This window comes from Mesoplodon densirostris, chromosome 15, assembly GCF_025265405.1.
Source record: "Mesoplodon densirostris isolate mMesDen1 chromosome 15, mMesDen1 primary haplotype, whole genome shotgun sequence".
Classification (NCBI taxonomy): domain Eukaryota; kingdom Metazoa; phylum Chordata; class Mammalia; order Artiodactyla; family Ziphiidae; genus Mesoplodon; species Mesoplodon densirostris.
Window position 1 is genome coordinate 22,647,573 of NC_082675.1, and position 21,216 is coordinate 22,668,788.

At 43.4% G+C, this 21,216-nt stretch overlaps 1 protein-coding gene across 2 annotated transcripts in view; it reads left to right on the forward strand.

The window, feature by feature from the left end:
• KREMEN1 (kringle containing transmembrane protein 1) overlaps window positions 1–21,216 on the forward strand; it is a 65,088-nt gene that overhangs the window by 34,815 nt on the left and 9,057 nt on the right. For both annotated transcript variants that reach the window (XM_060119316.1, XM_060119317.1), the window contains exons 4-5: window positions 6,461–6,585; window positions 13,434–13,587. In XM_060119316.1, the coding sequence (XP_059975299.1) occupies window positions 6,461–6,585; window positions 13,434–13,587 (279 nt within the window). The remainder of the gene's footprint in view (window positions 1–6,460; window positions 6,586–13,433; window positions 13,588–21,216) is intronic.

Consider the following 21,216-nt stretch of genomic DNA (forward strand, 5'->3'; position numbering starts at 1 on the left):
GAGAGAACCATCTTCCCTCAAGCACCTCTAAAACTTTTATCTCTGTCAGGAACTCTGAACATCTGAAGAGGTTGGTAATTAATTGTCACGTTTTAAAGCATCAAGTATGATAAACAAGGGGTCCATTTATATTTTAAGATGATTTTTAAAAATTGAATGTGTTGGAGCCTCTTTGGTAAGAAAAAAATGCATGACCAAGCAACAGGACTTTAAAGTGGTCTTGAAAGTAAAAAGGAATCTGAGGACAAATATCCTTTTTCAAATTGACTTTTCCTCCCTGCTTCTGGGAAGAGCTAAGGGTGGGACACAGTCTGGAAATCCACTCAGTTGACCAGTCATGCTTTTGAAGATGACAATGACGTGTCTTCTCTGGCGAGACTTCGAGCCACACTTTCCAGTGCGAGTCAGAGGCAGTGACAGCCCTCAGAGGCCGGCCTTGTGGGACACAGGGTGCTGAGGGACTGCGTGTTTGCAGATTCAGTCTTTATTCTCAGGAAGTCACTTTCATTTAGCTCCCAGACTGTCCCCATGAGGAAAGGCGGGGCAGGGACACCAAGAAAAACACCGTGGAGTGAGAATCTGCCACTCTAGAGCTGACCTCTACTCTCCAGTTAGTTCCATCTTGTGTGTCCCTATGCAAGGCCCTTAACCTTGCTGAACTGCAGCTTCTCAGTCACCTAGGAAGCACATTACCTGTCCCACCTTCTTGAAACGGACCTGAGTTTCATGTGAAAGGCTCACATGGCAGTGCACTGTACCTAGCCAGATGTAAGAGGTTAATATTTTAATATCTAGAATCAAACCCAGTTTTCCAAGGTGGCTGCCTTTAACTTTATCTTTTAATTCAATGCTATTTTACTCTTCTTTTTTTAAATTAATTTATTTATTTTTGGCTGTGTTGGGTCTTCGTTGCTGCATGTGGGCTTTCTCTAGTTGCGGCGAGCGGGGGCTACTCTTCGTTGCGGTGCGTGGGCTTTTCATTGTCCTGGCTTCTCTTGTTGCAAAGCATGGGCTCTAGGCACATCGGCTTCCGTAGTTGTGGTATGCAACCTCAGTAGTTGTGGCTTGCGGGCTCCAGGGTACAGGCTCAGTAGTTGTGGCACTGGGGCTTAGTTGCTCCACGGCATGTGGGATCTTCCCAGATCAGGGCTTGAACTCGTGTCCCTTGCATTGGCAGGCAGGTTCTTAACCACTGCGCCACCAGGGAAGTCCTATTTTACTCTTCTGTTAACCGAGCAGGTTATTCTTGTTGGTGTGGTAAATGATGAAAGCCTTGTTGTACATAATGATAACAAACACTGTTTATTCAGCACATACTATATTGCCAGGCCTTGTAGTGTTTACTTTATTTACATTATCTAATTTTAATTCTCACAAGAACCCTTTGAGGCCCATATTGTTCCTTGTTCCACTGTGGACGAACCTCAGCTTAGAAAGGCCATGGTGGAGGGGCCAGAGTTAAGCCTGGGGTCCTTCTGACTCGAAAGCCCACGTTTGTGAATGCTGCAAAATGCTGGCTGCTTCTGGACAGGTGTTGGTAGCACCAGTGCTCTTCAGAACGTTGCCAAGAACTGGGAAGTGAGCAAGCAAAAAACAACCCCTGAGCTACAGTATGGACGACCGAAAGTGGGAAGTGGTAAAGGCCTTCCCTCTTTCAGAAACTATTATTTTCCACACAGTTCTAATAAGCTCGATAGTTTTCTTCTAAGCCTAAGAACCAGAAAATTAAGAAGAGGATAAGCAAAGACCACAGGCACGAGCAGTAGCAAGTAGACGCTAAGACTTCTTCCAGTTCTAATGTTCTGAGGGTTCAGCTGCCCCAACAGTAACCACGGAGACAGATTCACTATTAAAGTCAGACACAGGAACACAGAAAAGCACACCAGTCTGGGACCATTTGGTGACGTACATCTGGTGACCTCAAGCCACCAAGAAAAACTTAAAGTACGTAAGTTAAACTAAGTTTTTAAAGAAATAGCTAATGCATTTTAGAAAAGTTTCATCCAAAATGATAAAGATAGAATTTTTAATTTTAAAGTTAACCTTTAATGGAGAACTTGGTTTTCTGGAATGGTGTTTCCAGATAGTCAAAGAGGACAGAGAGGAGTCAAAACCAGTGGGTACTGGCTGTAAGTGGACGTTGTGATGCAGATCAGCTCTGCCTTTCACTCTGCTCTGCTCTCTCGACTCCCTGCTGCCTAAGAGGTACCTCTCTCTCTCCATGAGTTCAGCTGGCAATGTGGGACACATTTGTTCATTCAGCACACAGTTTTAGAGCACCTGCTATATGGCTAGCACCATGCCAGGCCCTGGGAATGCAAGTGGGCAGAAGGTACAGTCCTACCCTTAAGTTGTTCATGGTTAACTGGGGAGAGAGACACCTAAACAAGTGTTTAGAATCAAGCTTGGCATAGGCTGCTGTAGGACTACACAGCAGGGGCATATAACCTGTTTTGTGGGATGGGAGGATGATGGGAGGCCCATGGGGCTTCCCAAGGGAAATGATGCTCAGGCTGCAATCTTAAGCAAGGAAGAGCATTCTAAGCAGAAGAAACAGACTTTTGTAAGAAAGTCCAGAGGCCATAGAGCAGTGTGCAGGTGGGAAACTTGCAGATGCACTATGATTTATCTTGACTTTCATATAGAATGTGAGCCGAGGGATAGAGAGAGGGGTCATGCTGATGGGGGTGGGGTAGGGGAACAGCACAGATCAGGCAGGGCCTTGTGTACCATGTGAGAGAGTTTGGACTTTATCCTGAAGGGCAGCCTGGGAGCTTTGAGGGTTTTAGGCGGGGCTCTTGCATACCTCTGCAGCTCCTGCCGCTTTTCCCTCTTTCACTGGTCATACTCACTTCTTTGTGTTCCTGCAAAGGCCAGGGTTGTTCTTGCCGTAGGCCTTTGCCCTTGGCCTTCCTCTGCCTGGAATGTACTGTAAAGATTACTCTGCTTGCAGTGTACTAACTAGATTAGAATAAGGTGAGCCTAGGAGCAGGGAAATGGAATAGGAGACCGATGGAATAGTCTGAGTGGGAGAATGGTGGCCTAAACCGGGGAAATGGCAGGCTAGATAGAGACGTGGACAGGTGTCTGCAATGTTTTAGAAGGTAGAATTGACAGTGTCTGGCAAGCGATTGACTTGGGTGTCAAGGATGATACCTAAGGCCATGGGTATTCAGAGGGTAGAGCAGCAGCAGCATGGTGTGGTCTGATTTCCAGTGATCTACCTCCCGGTGTGTTTTGGGACCTCACTGCCCCACTAGAACATGAGCTGCCTGGATTTGCTCACCGAATTATTGTGAATAAAGCTTATAGGTTCCAGCTGCATCAATGCAAACTACGACCCTGTTTATGTCTAATCTTAACATTTATGATTATGTGCCTTGGGCTGTCTATAAATGAATACATAATATCATGCTTATTTGTGAGCATAATGGAATAAATGAGAGAGAAATCAGAGTAAATGACCAAGACGATCACGATCAAATAGCTCTTATTAAAAACCATTAAACGCATGGCTCAGGTTTCCATATGTAAAGCCCCTTTAACAAACTTGGCTTATATGATATGCCTCCGACTAGAGATGCTTACTTAACTCACTGCGTTTATTTAAACTCTAAAATCCAGACATTCCCAAGCTAGGCCCCCACTGAACACTGTGAGCTCCTACTGCCTAGAGCTTTTCTGTTTACATTTGCTTTCTATAGAGATTTGGTTTGTTTCCGAAAGACGCATTTTAACATTTGTGTGGTGAGCCACATTTGTTATATTTGAACCATGTGTGATGCAAAGGAGAAGGGTAACCACTTGGCTTAGTGGGGAAGGGTGACTCTTTGGGTTAACTTCCTGCCAGTTTAAAATGAGCTGGTTAGATGTAGATGGTGACAGAAATTAAAAAGTGTGTATGTGTACATATATATATTATGCACACATATACCTATCTACATATATATGTATATATATGTATATTTTTATATGCCAAAAACTAGTTTGGATATAAAGCTTACTAAACTGGACCATGCTGTTCTCCAGTCTTAAACATAAAGGAAAAGTGCTTCCTAAGAATCTATATGTCTCACTTTGGAATTGGATAATGTATAACTCTTGACTGACCTTCTAGAAGTGCTTCTAGGACCAGGCCTCATTCATGTCTTATTATAGCTGTAGATATGTAAACTGTGAGGAGCCAAACAGAGAAAGTAGGGAAAGAGCTTCATCTGATGGTGAAGTGATTCATAAATTAATAACACAGATGGAAAACTAAGGGGTAGAGAGGTTGATTTGTCCATGGCTCACAATAAATTCATTCCTTCATTCAATGAGCATATATTTAGTATGTGTTATATAGGTGTGTTAGTTGTCTATTGCTATATGACAAATACTCTAAAATTTAATGAATTAAAACAACACAATTTTTAATGACTTTTTAAAAAATTATTTTTATTTATTTATTTGGCTGCGTTGGGTCTTTGCTGCACGTGGGCTTTCTCTAGTTGCGGCGAACGGGGCCTACTCTTCGTTGCGGCGCATGGGCTTCTCATTGTGGTGGCTTCTCTTGTTGCGGAGCACTGGCTCTAGGCGCGCAGGCTTCAGTGGTTGTGGCACGCGGGCTCAGTAGTTGTGGCTCACGGGCTCTAGAGCACAGGCTCCGCAGCTGTGGCGCATGGGCATAGTTGCTCCGTGGCATGTGGGATCTTCCTGGACCAGGGCTCGAACCCATGTCCCCTGCATTGGCAGGCAGGTTCTTTTTTTGTGTGTGTGGTACACGGGCCTCTCACTGTTGTGGCCTCTCCCGTTGTGGAGCACAGGCTCCGGACGCGCAGACTCAAGCGGCCATGGCTCACGGGCCCAGCTGCTCCGCAGCATGTGGGATCTTCCCGGACCGGGGCACGAACCCGCGTCCCCTGCATCGGCAGGCAGATTCTTAACCACTGCACCACCGGGAAAGCCCCAACACGCATTTATTATCTCACACTTTCTGTGGGTCAGGAAATCTGGGCATGGCTTAGCTGGGTCCTCTGCTTCAAGGTCTCTCATGTGTCTGCCAGGGCCGGGATCACCTCTGAAGGTTCCCCTGGGGAAGGATCTACTTCAAGCATACATAGTTGTTGGTGGGATTCAGCCTTTGCAGAAACTGAAAGTCTCGGTTCCTTGCTGGCTGTTGGCTGAAGGCCATTCTCAGTTCCTTGCCATATGACATCTCGGGCATGATATGTTGCTTTATCAAAGTGTATAAGCTGAGAGGGTGATAGAGAGAGTCTACTAGCAAGACCGAAGTCACAGTCTCTTGTAACCCAATCACAGAAGTGGCATCTCATCAACTTTGCCACGTTCTGTCGGACAAAAGCAAGTCACCCTTCCAGCCCACACTCAAGGGGAGGGGATCACACAAGGGCACGAACACCAGGAGGCAGGGGTCATGGAGGGCCGTCTTTGAAAGCTGTCTACCACAGTTGGTATCTATATTTAGGTTTCCTTATTCTCAGTTGCAGGTTTTTCTACTAGACCAGACCATCTAATTGTGTGGTTGTGAAACACTAATATGTTTACTGTGGTAAACAGAATAATCTCCTTCCCCAAAATGTCTATTTTGTAACCCCCGAAATCTTTAAATATGTTACCTTACATGGCACATGTGATCAAGTTAAGAATTTTGAGATGGGGAGGATTGTCCTGAATTACCCAAGTGGGCAAGTGTAACCACACAGGTCCTTGTAACAGAGAGGCAGGAGGATTAGAGTCAGAGAAGGTGATGTGATGATAGAAGCAGAGGGGGACAAGCAGAGGCTGGGATGGGGCAGCCACAAGCCAAGGAATAGGGGCAGCTTCTAGGAGACGGAAAAGACAAGGAACAGGTTGTCCCCTCAAGCCTGCGAAGGAACACAGCTCTGCTGACACCTTGATTTTAGCCCCAAAAGACCCATTTAGTACATCTGACCTCCAGAACTGTTAAGATAATGAATTTATGCTACTTTAAGCCACTAGATTTGTGGTCATTTATTCCAGTAGCAATAGGAAACTAATACATTCACCAAAGGACCTGGTTAAACCAACTTGCGGGGCTTTTTAAGAAACAAGGGGAGGCACAAGGCATAGGATGGTGGGCTTCCAAGGGCTTTTTTTGCTATCCAGTGACTCTGAAACATAACTTACATATTGTAGCTTCTCTGTTTTTAGGAAGTTATTCCTAGTTCTTGTCAATACTAAATTCTATCAATATTGAACAGGTGAAAAATTTCTTAGGCTTAGTTATATGGGCCTCACTCGTCAAAATAAAACAAAAACATAACAGCTAGCAGAGGACACTAAGGCTTCCATTTTTAAAGCTTGTTGCTTGTTATTCATTTGCACCTTAGGAGTGGAAATGTTGGCTGAGATGAGAGTACCTGACACAACATGCTTTTCCCTCTTGGTGTTCACAGCCAGATGTTGTAAAGTTCTTTTGTTTTTCTTTTTTCTTCAGTGCCTGGAAACCTTGGCTGCTACAAGGATCATGGAAACCCACCTCCTCTAACTGGCGCCAGTAAAACGTCTAACAGACTTACCATACAAACCTGCATCAGTTTTTGTCGGAGTCAAAGGTTCAAGGTAACGGTTCTGTGGCTATGTATCTATAGAAAAAGATAAAGGTGTAAGTGCATTCTGCTAAGACACCTTTAAAACATATAAATTTTAAAAAACAACCTGTGAAGCTATATGACTGTATACTTTTCTGCCAAGGAGAAGTTGGAGGAAGAGTGAGGCTTGGGATTCAGGGGCGTGAGGCAGCACTCTGTCCAAAGACTGCGAGAAAAGGGGAGGAAAAGCACCAATGTCTGCATCCCAGTTTGACCTCCAACACAGTTACACGTGTCCTTGAGCCCCTGCATGTTATGAGCAGAGACATCTCTGGCTCCGTGGGGGATCTGGGAATAAGCCGAGGTAGTGGTTACTTCTTTGATACATTAGGGGGCCCTAGCCTGGACACCAGTCCAAAATATTTTCTTTCCTTCCTATCCATTCTTCTATCTGAAACTCATTCGTCGGCCATTAAGGTTCAATAATGCTCTTGTTTATTATATCAAAAAAAAGAAAGAAAAGTCTTTCCCTCCTTCCCTCCCTCCCTCCCTTCCTTCCTTCCTTCCTTCCTTTTTTCCTTCCTTCCTTCCTTCCTTCTTCAGTCAAAAGATCATTAATCAGGCCCAAGCGAGGAGAATAGACTGGCAGGGTTCAGGGCCTCTGTGGGGCAGGTAGCTGAGCAAGGCAGTTAGCCCAACGTGATCAAGCGACTGGTTGCTTACAAAAGATTGAGCATATAAGTAACTATATTGAGGATAATGGGAGCCAGGTTTCTCACAATTAGAGAAGAAAGCCAGGGAAAACTGGAATGAAGTCTATAGTGTTGGACAGGGATTGAAGTTATTAGTATAGTACATGGTTTCTGACACAGAGAGAGATAGAAATAAATTTAAGTATAAAAGTGTGTGTGGGGCCTCCCTGGTGGCGCAAGTGGTTAAGAGTCCGCCTGCCGATGCAGGGGATACGGGTTCGTGCCCCGGTCTGGGAGGATCCCATATGCCGCGGAGCGGCTGGGCCCGTGAGCCATGACCGCTGGGCCTGCGCATCCGGAGCCTGTGCTCCGCAACGGGAGAGGCCACAACAGTGAGAGGCCCACATACCGCAAAAAGAAAAAAAAAAAAAAAAAAAAAAAGTGTGTGTGTATGTGTATGTATGTATATACATGTATATTTCCTAGGTCTGTCCACTGAGAAGGCCTGGGAACAGTGCCACACTGGTAGTAAAGGTCACATTTAGCACTCATATCTTGGTTTATAAATACTGTTCTCCATTAAAAAGAACTAGGGCTCCTTGGAGAAAATTCCTGATTCTAGAGAAATCGCAAGATAAGGTTGTTGGTTTCTTTTTTCTGAGAAAGCACAAGATGATCCTGAAACATCTTGTACAAGAAAGTAAGGAATGTGAGGGACTTGTCAAAAGGACACAGGAACCCGCTTGGAGGGACTCCTACTGGCTAAATCTAACATAATTTGAGCTTCAAAACAAATAATAATAATAATAAATATACTCCATTAAATAAAATAAGAATCCGCAAATTCACACTGATATAAAAAAATAACTGAATACTACCAAATGTAAAATAGATAGCTAGTGGAAAGCAGCCACATAGCACAGGGAGATCAGCTCGGTGCTTTGTGACCACCTAAAGGGGTGGGATAGGGAGAGTGGGAAGGAGACGCAAGAGGGAGGAGATATGGGGATATATGTATATGTATAGCTGATTCAGTTTGTTATAGAGCAGAAACTAACACACCATGGTAAAGCAATTATACTCCAATAAAGATGTTAAAAAAAAAGTGAATAAATAAATGAGGAGAAGAAAAGCATTTCCTTACAGGAGAATGCCAACTAATAAATGTAGAAGAAATGATGGAATTAGAAAATTCACCATTTGGCCACCATCATAGTAATAACTGATTCAGAGAACAAATATCAAGGTATGTAAATATTCCACATCCTCATGGATGGTGAGTAAAAGTTTTACTAGTGAGTGAAAGTTGCGTGAGGAACAGGATATTTATATAGCTTCAGAGATCTCCCCACAAAATACTACCATAAAGGGAAAACAAGTAATTCTACAGTGAAGAAAACTGGCGTACACTACCGTACGCAGGTGATCAAAGTTAGTATCACCAGTGATGGGACCACTAGACATTGTGTCTCGCCTGACCTGTCAAGAGCATAACATCACTTTGGTGATTGTCTGCCAAAAATGCATAATATGAATCTAAGCATGAAACACTAGGTAAATCTGAAACAAGGGACATTCTACAAAATAGCCTTTATTCTTCAAAAATGTTAAGGTCACAAAGGTCAAGGAAGGCCTGCAGCTATTCCAGATTGAAGGAGACTGAGGAGACCCGACAGCTAAGTATGTCTGTGATGCTGGATTGGATCCTTTTCTACAAAGGATACTGTGCAGGCAGTTGCCAACTTGAATGTGGGTCTCTAGGTGAGAGGGAAAGGGCAGTTCTTTGTATTATTCTTGCAATTTTTCTGTAGGTTTGGAATTATTTCAAAATGAAAATACAACATAAGTATTTGAGAAAACACAACACCCATTAATGAGAAAAGTCATAAGCAAACTAGGAAGAGAAGGGAACTTTCTCAATTTGATTACGAGCATCTACCAAAAACCCTAAAGCTGAATTTATATTCAGTGGTGAAAGGTTCAGTGCTTTACATGTACGATCAGGAACAAACAGTGAGGCCCACTGCCATCTCTTCTGATCAGCATTGTACTGGAGGTCGTTTCCAATAAAATAAGGAAAGAAAAGTAAATAAAAGGCATGTAGGTTGGAAAGGGAGAAGTAAAATTTTCTTTATTTATGGACAAGATGATCATGTATGTAGACATAAGGAATCTATGAAAAAGCTATTAGAACTAATAAGTAGATTTAGCAGGGTTGCAGTTTATAAGGTCATATACAAAAATTAGTTGCATTTCTATATACTAAAAGTGAACAATTAAATATAAATTTTCAATTTAAAAATTAAAAATTAATTTTAAAAATAAATTTTAATTAAAGTTTTATTTTAAAAATTAAAACAAAAATTTAAATGCCATTTACAGTAGCATAAATAACAGAAATAAATTTAACAAAAGATATTGAAGACCTATACACTGAATACTACATGGCAAGGGAAAATTAAAGACGATCTAAATGAATGGAGACATAGACATTGTTCATAGATCAGAAGACTCAATATTGTTATAATGTCAGTTTTCCCCAAATTGATCTATAGATTCAATACAATCCTAATCAAAATCATAGCAGATTTTTTTTAATTGACAGGCTGATCTTAGAATTTATATGGAAAGGCAAAGAAGTTAGAATAACCAAAATAATTTTTAAAGAGATCATCCTAGGAGGACTTGCCCAGCATGATCTCAAGACTTTCTGTAAAGCTACAGTAATCAAGACAGTAGTATTGGCATACGAATAGTCACATAGATCATGAGTCAGATTTGGCGTGTGGGCCAAATCCTACCACCCACATATTTCTGTAAAAAAAAAAAAAAAGTTTTGTTGACACACAGCCACACCCATTCCTGTATATATTGTCCAGGCCTGCTTTCTTGTTGAGTCGTTGAGAAGAGACCATGTGACCCACAAAGCTGAAAACGTTTACTGTATGACCTTTTATAGAAGGAGTTTTCCAACCTTTGTTATAGATCAATGGAACTGGATAGAGAGTCCAGAAATAGACCTGCACTTAGATGGACAATTGATTTTCAACAGAGATGCCAAGGTAATTCAGTGGGAGAGAGAATAGTCTTTCAACAAATGATTCTGGAGAACTGGAGCTCTTTATGAAAAAAATGAACCCCTGTCCTTACATCACATCATAACTTCAAATTATACTACTGAAAAAATAGCTATAGTACTGACATAAAGATCGACATATAAGCCAATGGAATAGAATTTAGAGTCCAGAGATAAACCGATACATTTCTTAAGGCCAATTGATATTTTTTTAAAGTTTTTTTTTATGTGGACCATTTTTTTTAAGTCTTTATTAAATTTGTTACAATATTGCTTCTGTTTTATGTTTTGGTTTTTTGGCCCTGAGGCATGTGGGATCTTAGCTCCCCAAACAGGGATCGAACCCACACCCCCTGCATTGGAAGGCAAAGTAGTTTTTTGTTTTTTGTTTTTTTTTCCCGATACGCCGGCCTCTCACCGCTGTGGCCTCTCCCATTGCGGAGCACAGGCTCCGGACGCGCAGGCTCAGCAGCCATGGCTCACGGGCCCAGCCACTCCGCGGCATGTGGGATCCTCCCGGACCGGGGCACCAACCCGTGTCCCCTGCATTGGCAGGCGGACTCTCAACCACTGCGCCACCAGGGAAGCCCGGAAGACAAAGCCTTAACCACTGGGCCGCCAGGGAAGTCCCAAGGCCAATTGATATTTGACAAGGGTGCCATATCATTCAATGGGGAGAGAATAGTCTTTTCAACAAACAGTGCTGGGACAACTGTATATCCACATGGAAAAGAATGAGTTTGGACCCCTACGTCATATTACATATGAAAATTAATTTAAAATGGATCACCGGCCTACATGTAATAGCTAAAACTATAAAAGTTTAGAAGTATGGGTACAAATATACATGACCTTGGATTAGGCAGTGGTTTTTTTAGTTATGATACCAAAAGCACAAACAATCAAAGAAAAAATAGGTAAATTGGACTTCATCAAAATTTAAAACCTCTATGTATCAGGGACGCTATTAAGAAAGTGAAAAAGCAACTCACAGAATAGAGAAAATATTTGCAAAACATATATCTGAATAAAAATCTAATGCCCAGAATATATAAAGAACTCTTACAATATGAGAATAAAAAGACAAGCAACCCAACTAAAAAATAAGCAAACGATTTGTAGATTTTTTCCTAATTTTATTTATTTATTTATTTATTTATGGCTGCATTGGGTCTTTGTTGCTGCACATGTGCTTTCTCTAGTTGCGGCTAGTGGGGGCTACTCTTCGTTGCTGGTGCACAGGCTTCTCATTGCAGTGGCTTCCCTTGTGGAGCACGGGCTGTAGGCACATGGTCTTCAGTAGCTGTGGCATGCGGGCTCAGTAGCTGTGGCTCTCAGGCTGTAGAGTGCAGGCTCAGTAGTTGTGGTGCATGGGCTTAGTTGCTCCACGGCATAGTTGTGGCTAGCAGGGGCTACTCTTCATTGCGGTGCACAGGCTTCTCATTGTGGTGGCTTCTCGTGTTGTGGAGCATGGGCTCTAGGCACGCAGGCTTCAGTAGTTGTGGCTTGCAGGCTGTAGAGCGCAGGCTCAGTAGTTGTGGCTCACGGCTTAGTTGCTCCAGGCATGTGGGATCTTCCCAGACCAAGGCTCAAACCCTTGTCCCCTGCATTGGCAGGCAGATTCTTAACCACTGTGCCACCAGGGAAGCCCTGATGAGCAAAGGATTTGAATAGACGTTTCTCCATGGAAGATGTACAAATGGCCAATAAGCACATGAAAAGATGCTGAATATTACTAGTCTTTAGGGAAATGCAAATCAAAACCAATGAGATGCCACTTCATACAATAAATAACCTAGGACAGCTGTAATTTTTTTTAAACGACAAAAGCAAGTGTTAGTGAGGTTGCAGAGAAATTACAACCCAGAAATCCCATTTCTAGGTATTTACCCTAGAGAAAGGAAAACTTATGTTCACACAAAAATCTACAGAAATGTTTATAGCAGCTCTATTTTATAATTATGAAAAACTAAAAACAACCCAATGGATTAACAAACTGTGGTACATTCATACAACAGACTACTGCTCAGCAAATTATAAAATACATGCATCAATTTGGATGAACCTCAGAGACATTATGCTGAGTGAAAGAAGCCAGTCTCAAAACATAAGATACTATATGATTCCATGTACAGTACACAGTGTCTTAGTCCATTCTGGCTGCTGTTACAAAATGGTTGGCTTAAACCAAGCATTCATTTCTCATGGTTCTAAAAGGCTGAGAAGTGCAAGATCAAGGCTTTGGCAGATTTGGTGTCTGGTGATAGCCCATTTCCTGGTTCATAGACGGCCATCTTCTCACTGTGTCCTCACATGGCAGAAGGGGCAAGCAGGTCTCTTTTATAAAGGCTCTAATCCCATTCATGAGAGCAAGCCCTCACTTCCCAAAGGTCTCACCACTAAGTACCATCACATTGGGAATTAGCTTTCAACATATAAATTTCGGGGGTTGGGGGGGGACACGGGCATTCAGTCTATAGCATATGACATACTCGAAAAGATAAAAGCATAGTGTAGAAAGCTAATTAGTGGTTGCCAGGGGTTCTAGAGGGAGAATTATTATATAAAGCAATAGCACAAGGAAGGTTCCTGGGGTGATGCACTTGTTCTGTATCCTGATTGTAGTGGTGGGTGTACAAATCTATACATGGGTGAAAATTCATAGGACTGTGTACCATATAAATAGTTGTACTGTATGGTAATATAAAAAATAAAAATGTTAAATGGGGCCTACAGTAAGTTTCCTGGGAGGACTAACTTTAAAGCATTTACCACCTGGCACATAGTAAACATTCAATAAAGTGTTTAGCTGTTATTATTATTAACGTTTCAAGTTAATGAGATTCCCCCCTGCCTTTAACTTACTTAAATACAGTAGAAATGCAAACATTAATGAGGGATGCTTACTGAAGGGGAAGCACCGTGGTGGTGTGTAGTTACCGGTCCGCATGTAATGAAGTGTGGTGAGGGTGGGATGAGGCAGAGGTCCCTGGGGAACATGGGCTGGGAAGACGAAGTGTTTGCTTGCTGGGGGCCGAACCTGCCAGGCTCCTTCAGGCCACCGACACCCCTGACTGACGCTTACCAAGTGCTGCTTCTCTGTCGTGGCAGTTTGCTGGGATGGAGTCAGGCTATGCTTGCTTCTGTGGAAACAGTCCTGATTACTGGAAGTACGGGGAGGCAGCCAGTACTGAGTGCAACAGCGTCTGCTTCGGGGATCACACCCAGCCCTGTGGGGGCGATGGCAGGATCATCATCTTTGACAGTGAGTATGCCCTGTGCCCGGCACTGTCCAAGGCACAAGAACCCTGGGCCAGGGGAACCGGCCTGCCCCTGCTTCCTCCCTCCCCGTTATCCATTCATTCACTTGGCAATACTTATTAAGCACCTACTGCAGGCCAGGCAGGCACTGACCAGACCCTGGGGATATAGCACTGAACCAGAAGACTCTAGAAGGGAGCACAGACCTTTAACAAGTAATTACTTACAGTTGTGCCCTGGCCTATTGTGAGATGCTCAGACAAGCTAGAAAAGGTAATAGGGACACTGATGTAATGGTTCAGTATCAGCTTTAAGATCCTCTTGTTTAATGTAATTTGCAAGCCCTTTTAGTGTTTTCTGAGGCATCTGAGATTTATATCTTACTGTGATAGAACAGAGAAGAGATGCAAAGCTTCAAGTTGTCTTTCCAGGCCTGGTACTGAGTGTGCCCTGACCCGCCTGTCTCCTCCCTGGCCCGCCACGCCGTGAGATGCTGGCCAGGGCAGAGCATCTAAACGGGGTATGGCCTGGGGCCTTGACCTCTTCAACCGCTGGCCAACTTGATCCCCCGTAATCCAGCCACATCTACGCGGTGGTAATGAGACTTTGCAAGTGCCCTTGTACCAGTGCAGCGCCAGATTTTAAGATGGCAGAAAGGAGACAGTCACAGATGAGGCAGACAAAGGGAAAGGCTTGAGCTTACTGAGATACACTGTAGAGTCTACAGTGTTGTTAGTCCCCAGGCTAGAGTAGATGCTGACATCTTGACTAGGCTGAGTGGCTCAGTTTTAAGCCAGAATGTCATGTGGTGCATCAGTGTCCTGGGGCTGCTGCCATGGCAAATTATCACCAACTGGGTGGCTTCAAACAACAGAACTTTCTTATCTCATAGTTTGGGAGCCTAGAAGTCCAAAATCAAGGGGTTGTCAGGGCCATGTTCCCTATGAAGGCTCCAGGGAAGAATCTTCCTTTGCCTCTTCCTACTTTCCGGTCATTGCTGGCAGTCTTCGGCATTCCTTGACTTATAGCTGCATCACTCCAGTCTCCGTCTCCTTTACGTGACTGACTTCCCTCTGTGCCTCCTTACAAGGACACTAGTCATTGGATTAGGCCTACCCTAATCTAGTACAGCCTCAGTTAACTTGATAACATCTGTAAAGACCCTGTTTTCAAATAAGGTCACCATCACAGACACCAGGCATTAGGACTTAAACATATCTTTTTGGAGGACATGATTCAGCCACTACATATAGTGTCTGTAAAACCCAGCCCGAATTTATAACTGATGCTTTCACAGGTTACAGCTTAGACACTGTCAAAAATGTGTTTTTTTGTGGGGGGAGGACAGCGGGAGGATTGGCGAGCAGAACTCACGTGGTTAATTGTTGGTCTTTTTAGTTGTGTGCCCATTGGAGACTGCCAGTGGCTTCCTATACATCCTGTTTTGCAGTGTTAGTACCTCTGTTAAAGGCTGCATCTTAGCTAATGTTTAAGGGAGAATAGTTAGCAAATAATATGTGCTGCACGTCCATTTAGCCTTTCATCTCCAGAGTTCACTGTTATAAAATCCTCTGCCTCAACACCCCAACCCAGGAGAGTATGTTGGCTGACCTTACAGAGTGCCTGGTATACTCTTAAGTAAAAAAAATAAGAAAAACACTGAGTCCCTAGTATGTAAGGCTTCATAAGAATTGTCACGTTGGGCCCTCCTGGCAGCCATCTGAGGAAGGCATTATTATTATCCCTTTCATTTTACGGAAGAGAGTCTTAGGTTGTGGAGAGGGTAAATAACTTGCCAGGACTCACACCACCAACAAGCCGTGGGCATAGACAGTAAACAGAAGCAGGGTGTGTGGGTTCACTACCTCTTTTTCTACTTTAAACAGAATATAGTGTTAATTTTTTTAATGGAAAATAAGTGATGGTGGGAATATGGAGAAATTGAAACCCTGTACGTTGTTGGTATAAATGTTAATGGTGCAGCTCCTTTGAAGCAGTCTGGCAGTTCCTCAAAACGTGAAACAGAATCATCTTGTGACCCAGTAATTCCACTCCTAAGTATATAACCGAGGTAGCTGAAAACATATGTTCACACAAAAGCTTGTACATGAATGTTCATAGCAGCATTATTCGTAACAGCCAAAAAGTAGCAACAACCCAGATGTCCATCAACTGACGAATGGATGAACAAAATGTGGTGTGTTCATACAAGGGAATATTATTTAGCCCCAAAAAGAAATGAATTGCCGACCCCTGCCACAACATGAGGAACCTTGAAAACATGATGCTCGGTGAAAGAAACCAGACACACGGGGTGCATATTTAATGATTCCATTGATAAGAAATGTCCAGAATAGGCAAATCCATACAGACAGAAAACAGATTAATGGTTGCCAAGGGCTGGGGAAAGGGGAGGAATGAGAAGTGATTGCTTAGGAAGTATGGGTTTTCTTTTTGGGGTGATGAAAATATCCTGGAATTAGATAGTAGTGGTGGATGCACAACATTGTAATAGTACTAAATACCACTGAATTGTACTCTTTTAAATGGTTAAAATGGTGAATTTCATATCAGTAAAAATAAGCGTAGGGCTTCCCTGGTGGCGCAGTGATTGAGAGTCCGCCTGCCGATGCAGGGGACACGGGTTCGTGCCCCGGTCTGGGAAGATCCCACATGCCGCGGAGCAGCTGGGCCCGTGAGCCATGGCCTGCGCGTCCGGAGCCTGTGCTCCGCAACGGGAGAGGCCGCAGCAGTGAGACGCCCGCGTACCGCAAAAAAAAAAAAAGTATGTGAACAAAGTTTGCCCGGTTGTTCAGATTATGATCAAACTGGCCCCTTCCACAGGTGCCTAGAAGCTGCCCCCTCTGGCTTCCATGCCCTTGAGGACTAAAAACAATGGCACTGAGAGGCTGCCTATTCCAGTCTTCAGAGGCCCCGATGTGTGTTGACTGGCAGGGGCCCCTGACACAGCCAACTCATAATTCACACCCCACAGCTTTGTAAAGAAAGGTACAAAATGCAGCACTGTAGAAATAATCTGTAAAGTTTCATCTGTTAGGAGTAAAATAGTTTAAAGAGCTTAAGTACTGCCTCATGGAGATCCTTATGATCCACTGGATGAGGCTGAGTATTTCAGAGATGGTGACTGCAGACTATCCCATAATTTGGGAGGGCAAAGATGCCTCTCCAAAGAGATTGGAGGAGAGTTAGATGTGAGAAAGGGACCAGGTTGCAATCTCTGTGTCCCAGAACAACAACCTCGGGAGAGAGACTACTCAGGCAGCAGGAGGAAGCTGTCTGCTCAGTGGTTGTTGCCACATCCAGTGATTTGTCACAGGCTCTGTGGCTGATTTTCCAGCAGGCTCTCATGAGCTTAGGGAGGTTGCTGAAGTAGGTTGTGTTCTGTGTGTAAATGTGGCGCTGATGAAGGCTTCAGAGCCTCTGCTGCCCCCAGAGTTAAATGTATTGAATTAACAGAACCAAACAGAAGATCAGATAGGCTGGCGTCAGCAACAGGTCACAGGGACTGCCCAAGCAGCCCTCTTGGCCTCCTTCAGCTTCTAGGCACTGAAGGGAGAAGTGAGTCATATAGGTTGGGTCTTACTTGGTAACATTAGTGGAGCACTTATATTTACAGGGCACTGTGCTATCCATTTCCCAGGCATTCTCTCCCTTAATTCTCATAATACTGTGAAGCAGGTACTGTTATCTTTACTTGCCCCACAAGAAAACTGAGGCTCATAAAAGTTTAGTAACTTGCCCAGAGTCCCACAGATAGAGATCCTGCCCACATGGAACTTACATTTTGGTGGGAAGGGAGGAGATTAATGGTGAAAAAGATTGAGGGCCTAAGGACATGTAGGATCTGACAGCTGGGACTATATTAGTAATTGTGTTTCATAGATTCCAAGATGCCATCAGTTGTGAGATGCAACATTATTTTATATGCCACTGAAGGGAAAAAAATGCTTCCAATTAAACAATGATATGCAAGGACTGAAAGACACATCCTAGGTTGTGTGTCAGGTCAATGTCCCCTTCAAAAAATAAGATCTTGAATATATTCATAAGTTTTAAGTTTCCTTATTATCTGAAATGTAAGTTTCCTTTTTTCCTGAATTATCACTGAACTTTAATAATCCATCATAGATGTCATGTGCTTATTCTCAAAATTGCTGAATTGGATGTACTGTCAGCACGGCACGCATCTAGGAATCGAAATTTCTGAGTTTGTCTGCCTTTGCTGTTGAAATATCAGTTTAACCTGGACACTTTTTTCTTTTCAAATAATAATAATAATAATAAAATAACTAACATGTAACTGAGCTTGTACTCTGTGCCAGATCTCATACTAAACACTTTACATGCATCAACTCATTTTGATTCTTATAACCTCATGAGGGAGAAACTATTACTAATTTCATTTTATAGATGAGGAAACTGAGGTATACAGAAGATAAGTATCTTGCTCAAATTCATAGTTAGTACATGACAAAGTCAAGATTAGAAGCCAGGAATCTTTATTTTTTTAATTTAGGTTTATTGAGGTGAAATTACATACAGTAAAGTCACCCTTTTAGTTGCATAGTCCAGTAAGATTCGACAAATATGTACACGGTCGAAATATAGGACATTTTTGTCACCTCAGAAAGCTCTCTTGTGCCCCTTTGTGGTCACCACCCCCAGCCCTCAGCAGCCACTGATCCCGTGTTCCATCTGTATGGGTTTGTGTTCTGAACAAAGTCATATAAATGGAATTATACAGTACTTAAACATTTGCATCTGGCTTCTTTCACTTAGAAAAATACTTTTGAGATTCACTTGTGTTGTTTCAGTAGTTCCTTTTTATTGCTAAGAAACATGCCTTTGTACAAATGTATCACAACTCATTCATCATTTAGTAATCGATAAACATCAGTCTATGATAAAGATGCTGTACAGCTACTGTACACACACATGTACAGGTGTTTGTGTGAGTATGTGTTTGTATTTCTCTTGGGTGAGTACCTAGGAGTTACAGCATTTCTGGGCTGTACACTAAGTGCATATTCAGCATTTATAAGACACTGCCAGCTGTTTTTTGAAGTGGTTATACCATTTTGCACTCTGGCTGACAAGATATAAGATTTCCAGTTGCTCCTCATCCTCACCTGTACTTTTTTTTTTTTTTTTTTTTTTTTTGTTACGTGGGCCTCTCACTGTTGCGGCCTCTCCCCTTGCGGAGCACAGGCTCCGGATGCACAGGCTCAGCGGCCATGGCTCACGGGCCCAGCCGCTCCGCGGCATGTGGGATCTTCCCGGACCGGGGCACGAACCTGTGTGCCCTGCATCGGCAGGCGGACTCTCAACCACTGCGCCACCAGGGAAGCCCTGTACTTTTGTATTGTCTCTTTTTTAATGTTAACCATTCTATCGTGTGTCGTGGTAACTCATGGTTTTACTTTGCATTTCCATAATTTCTAATGATGTTGAACATCTTTTCATGTTCTTATTTGCCATCTGGTATCATATTCTTTCGGGCTAAAGAAGTTCCTTTAGCATTTTCTCTAATGCAGGTCTGCTGTCAATGGCTTCTCTCAGCTTTTGTTTGAGAAAGCCTTAATTCACCTTCTTTTTTTTTTTTTTTTTTTTTTTTTTTGGCCATGCCACACAGCATGTGGGATCTTAGTTCCCCTACCAGGGATCGAACCTGGGCCCTCGACAGTGAAAGCGTCGAGTCCTAACCACTGGACCACCTGGGAATTCCCTTTGGTTTTTTTTTTTTTGTGGTACACGGGCCTCTCACTGCTGTGGCCTCTCCCGTTGCAGAGCACAGGCTCCGGACGTGCAGGCTCAGCGGCCATGGCCCACGGGCCCAGCCGCTCCACGGCATGTGGGATCCTCCCGGACCGGGGCACGAACCCGTGTCCCCTGCATCGGCAGGCGGACCCTCAACCACTGTGCCACCAGGGAAGCCCTCCCTTTGCTTTTTAAATTTTTGTTTTATTTGCCTGAAGATTGCTGAGATTCTTAAATAACCTTTTATCAACTTTGGAGCATTCTTAGCCATTATCTCTTCAACTAATTCTCCTATCTTATTCTCTTTTTCTTCTCTTTCTGGGACTCCAATTATATATTGTTAGACCGTTTGATACTGTGCCCCAGCTGTTGGATGCTCTGTTCTGCTTTTTTCATTTATTTTTTTCTCTGTGTTTCATTTTGGATAATTTCTACTGACCTATTTTCAAACGTGTTGATTCTTTCCTCAGTGTGTGTAATCTGTTTCTAAGCCCATCAAAGGAATTCTTCATCTCTAATATTGTTTGTTTTATTTCTAGCATTTACATGACTCTTTTTTGTAGTTTCCATATCTCTGCTGAAATTTCCAATCTGTTCAAGCATGTTGTCCATCTTTTCCCCTAGATACTTTCTGTCCGGTAGTTCTAATGTCTGGGTCGTTATTGAGTCTGGTTCTGTGGATTGTTTTATCTCCTCTTTTAAAATTGAGATATAATTGACTTATAACACTGTATTAGTTTTAGGTGTACAACATAATCATTCAATATATATATATATTGTGAAATGATTACCAGATGTTTTATCTCTTGACAGTGTCTTTTTTTTTTAATATAAAGTAATTTATTTATTTTTGGCTGCTTTGGGTCTTCTTTGTGGCACGTGGGCTTCTCATTGCGCTGGCTTCTCTTGTTTTGGAGCACGGGCTCTAGGCGCACGGGCTTCAGTGATTGTGGCACACAGGCTCAGTAGTTGTGGCTTGCAAGCTCTAGAGTGCAGGCTCAGTAGCTGTGGCGCACGGGCTTAGTTGCTTCGCGGCATGTGGGATCTTCCCCGACCAGGGATTGAACCTGTGTCCCCTGCATTGGCAGGCGGATTCTTAACTATTGCACCACCAGGGAAGTCCTGACAGTGTCTTTTATTTTCCTTTCTTTCTTGCTTGCTTGCTTTTATGTTTTGTGTGTTGTAATATTGTATTGAATACCGTACACTATACGTAGAAGGATAGTAGAGGCTGAGAAAGTGTATTTACACCTGGAAATGGGCAGGCCTGCTCAGTGTGGGGATTGATTGAGCCTTTCTATCAGTGGTCGAGCTGGGTTTGGGTTTCCCTGTCCCTATCATCACCTGCAGTGCATGTCAGCCTTCAGATTCCTCCCATGATGGCTGCTGTTACCTCGTGCTCGATGTGGAGCCTGGGATTCCAGTGGGGTTTTTTTCATTGTTCCCATTCCGCCCTCAGCTTTGAGCAGTTCCTCCTTGCCGTGACCTTTCCCCTCCCTCGATGGTAGACTTCTGCTGCTTGTTACTTGGCGCTGTGCTCGTGGTGTGGTTGGGGGTTCTTGGTTCTCCTGCCCCATCCTCCATCTCAGACACATCGTGTCACTGGGCCTCTGGGCTGGGGTCTTTCCAGCATCCCCAAATACCCCTCTCCCGGCAGCCGAGCACTGCCTTGTATCTGTGGGGGCTTCCGGGAAGAAGAGGGTCTCCTGCCCCTCCATTGGGTAGCAGACCTCTGCTTTGTATTGGTGCAGGATCCTGGGGCTCAAGGCAACCAGGGGCTGATGGCTTTTGCCTCTGCTCTTCCCCCAGAAGCAATGAGTCTTTGCCTGGTTACTTTGACAGGAACGAGAGAGTC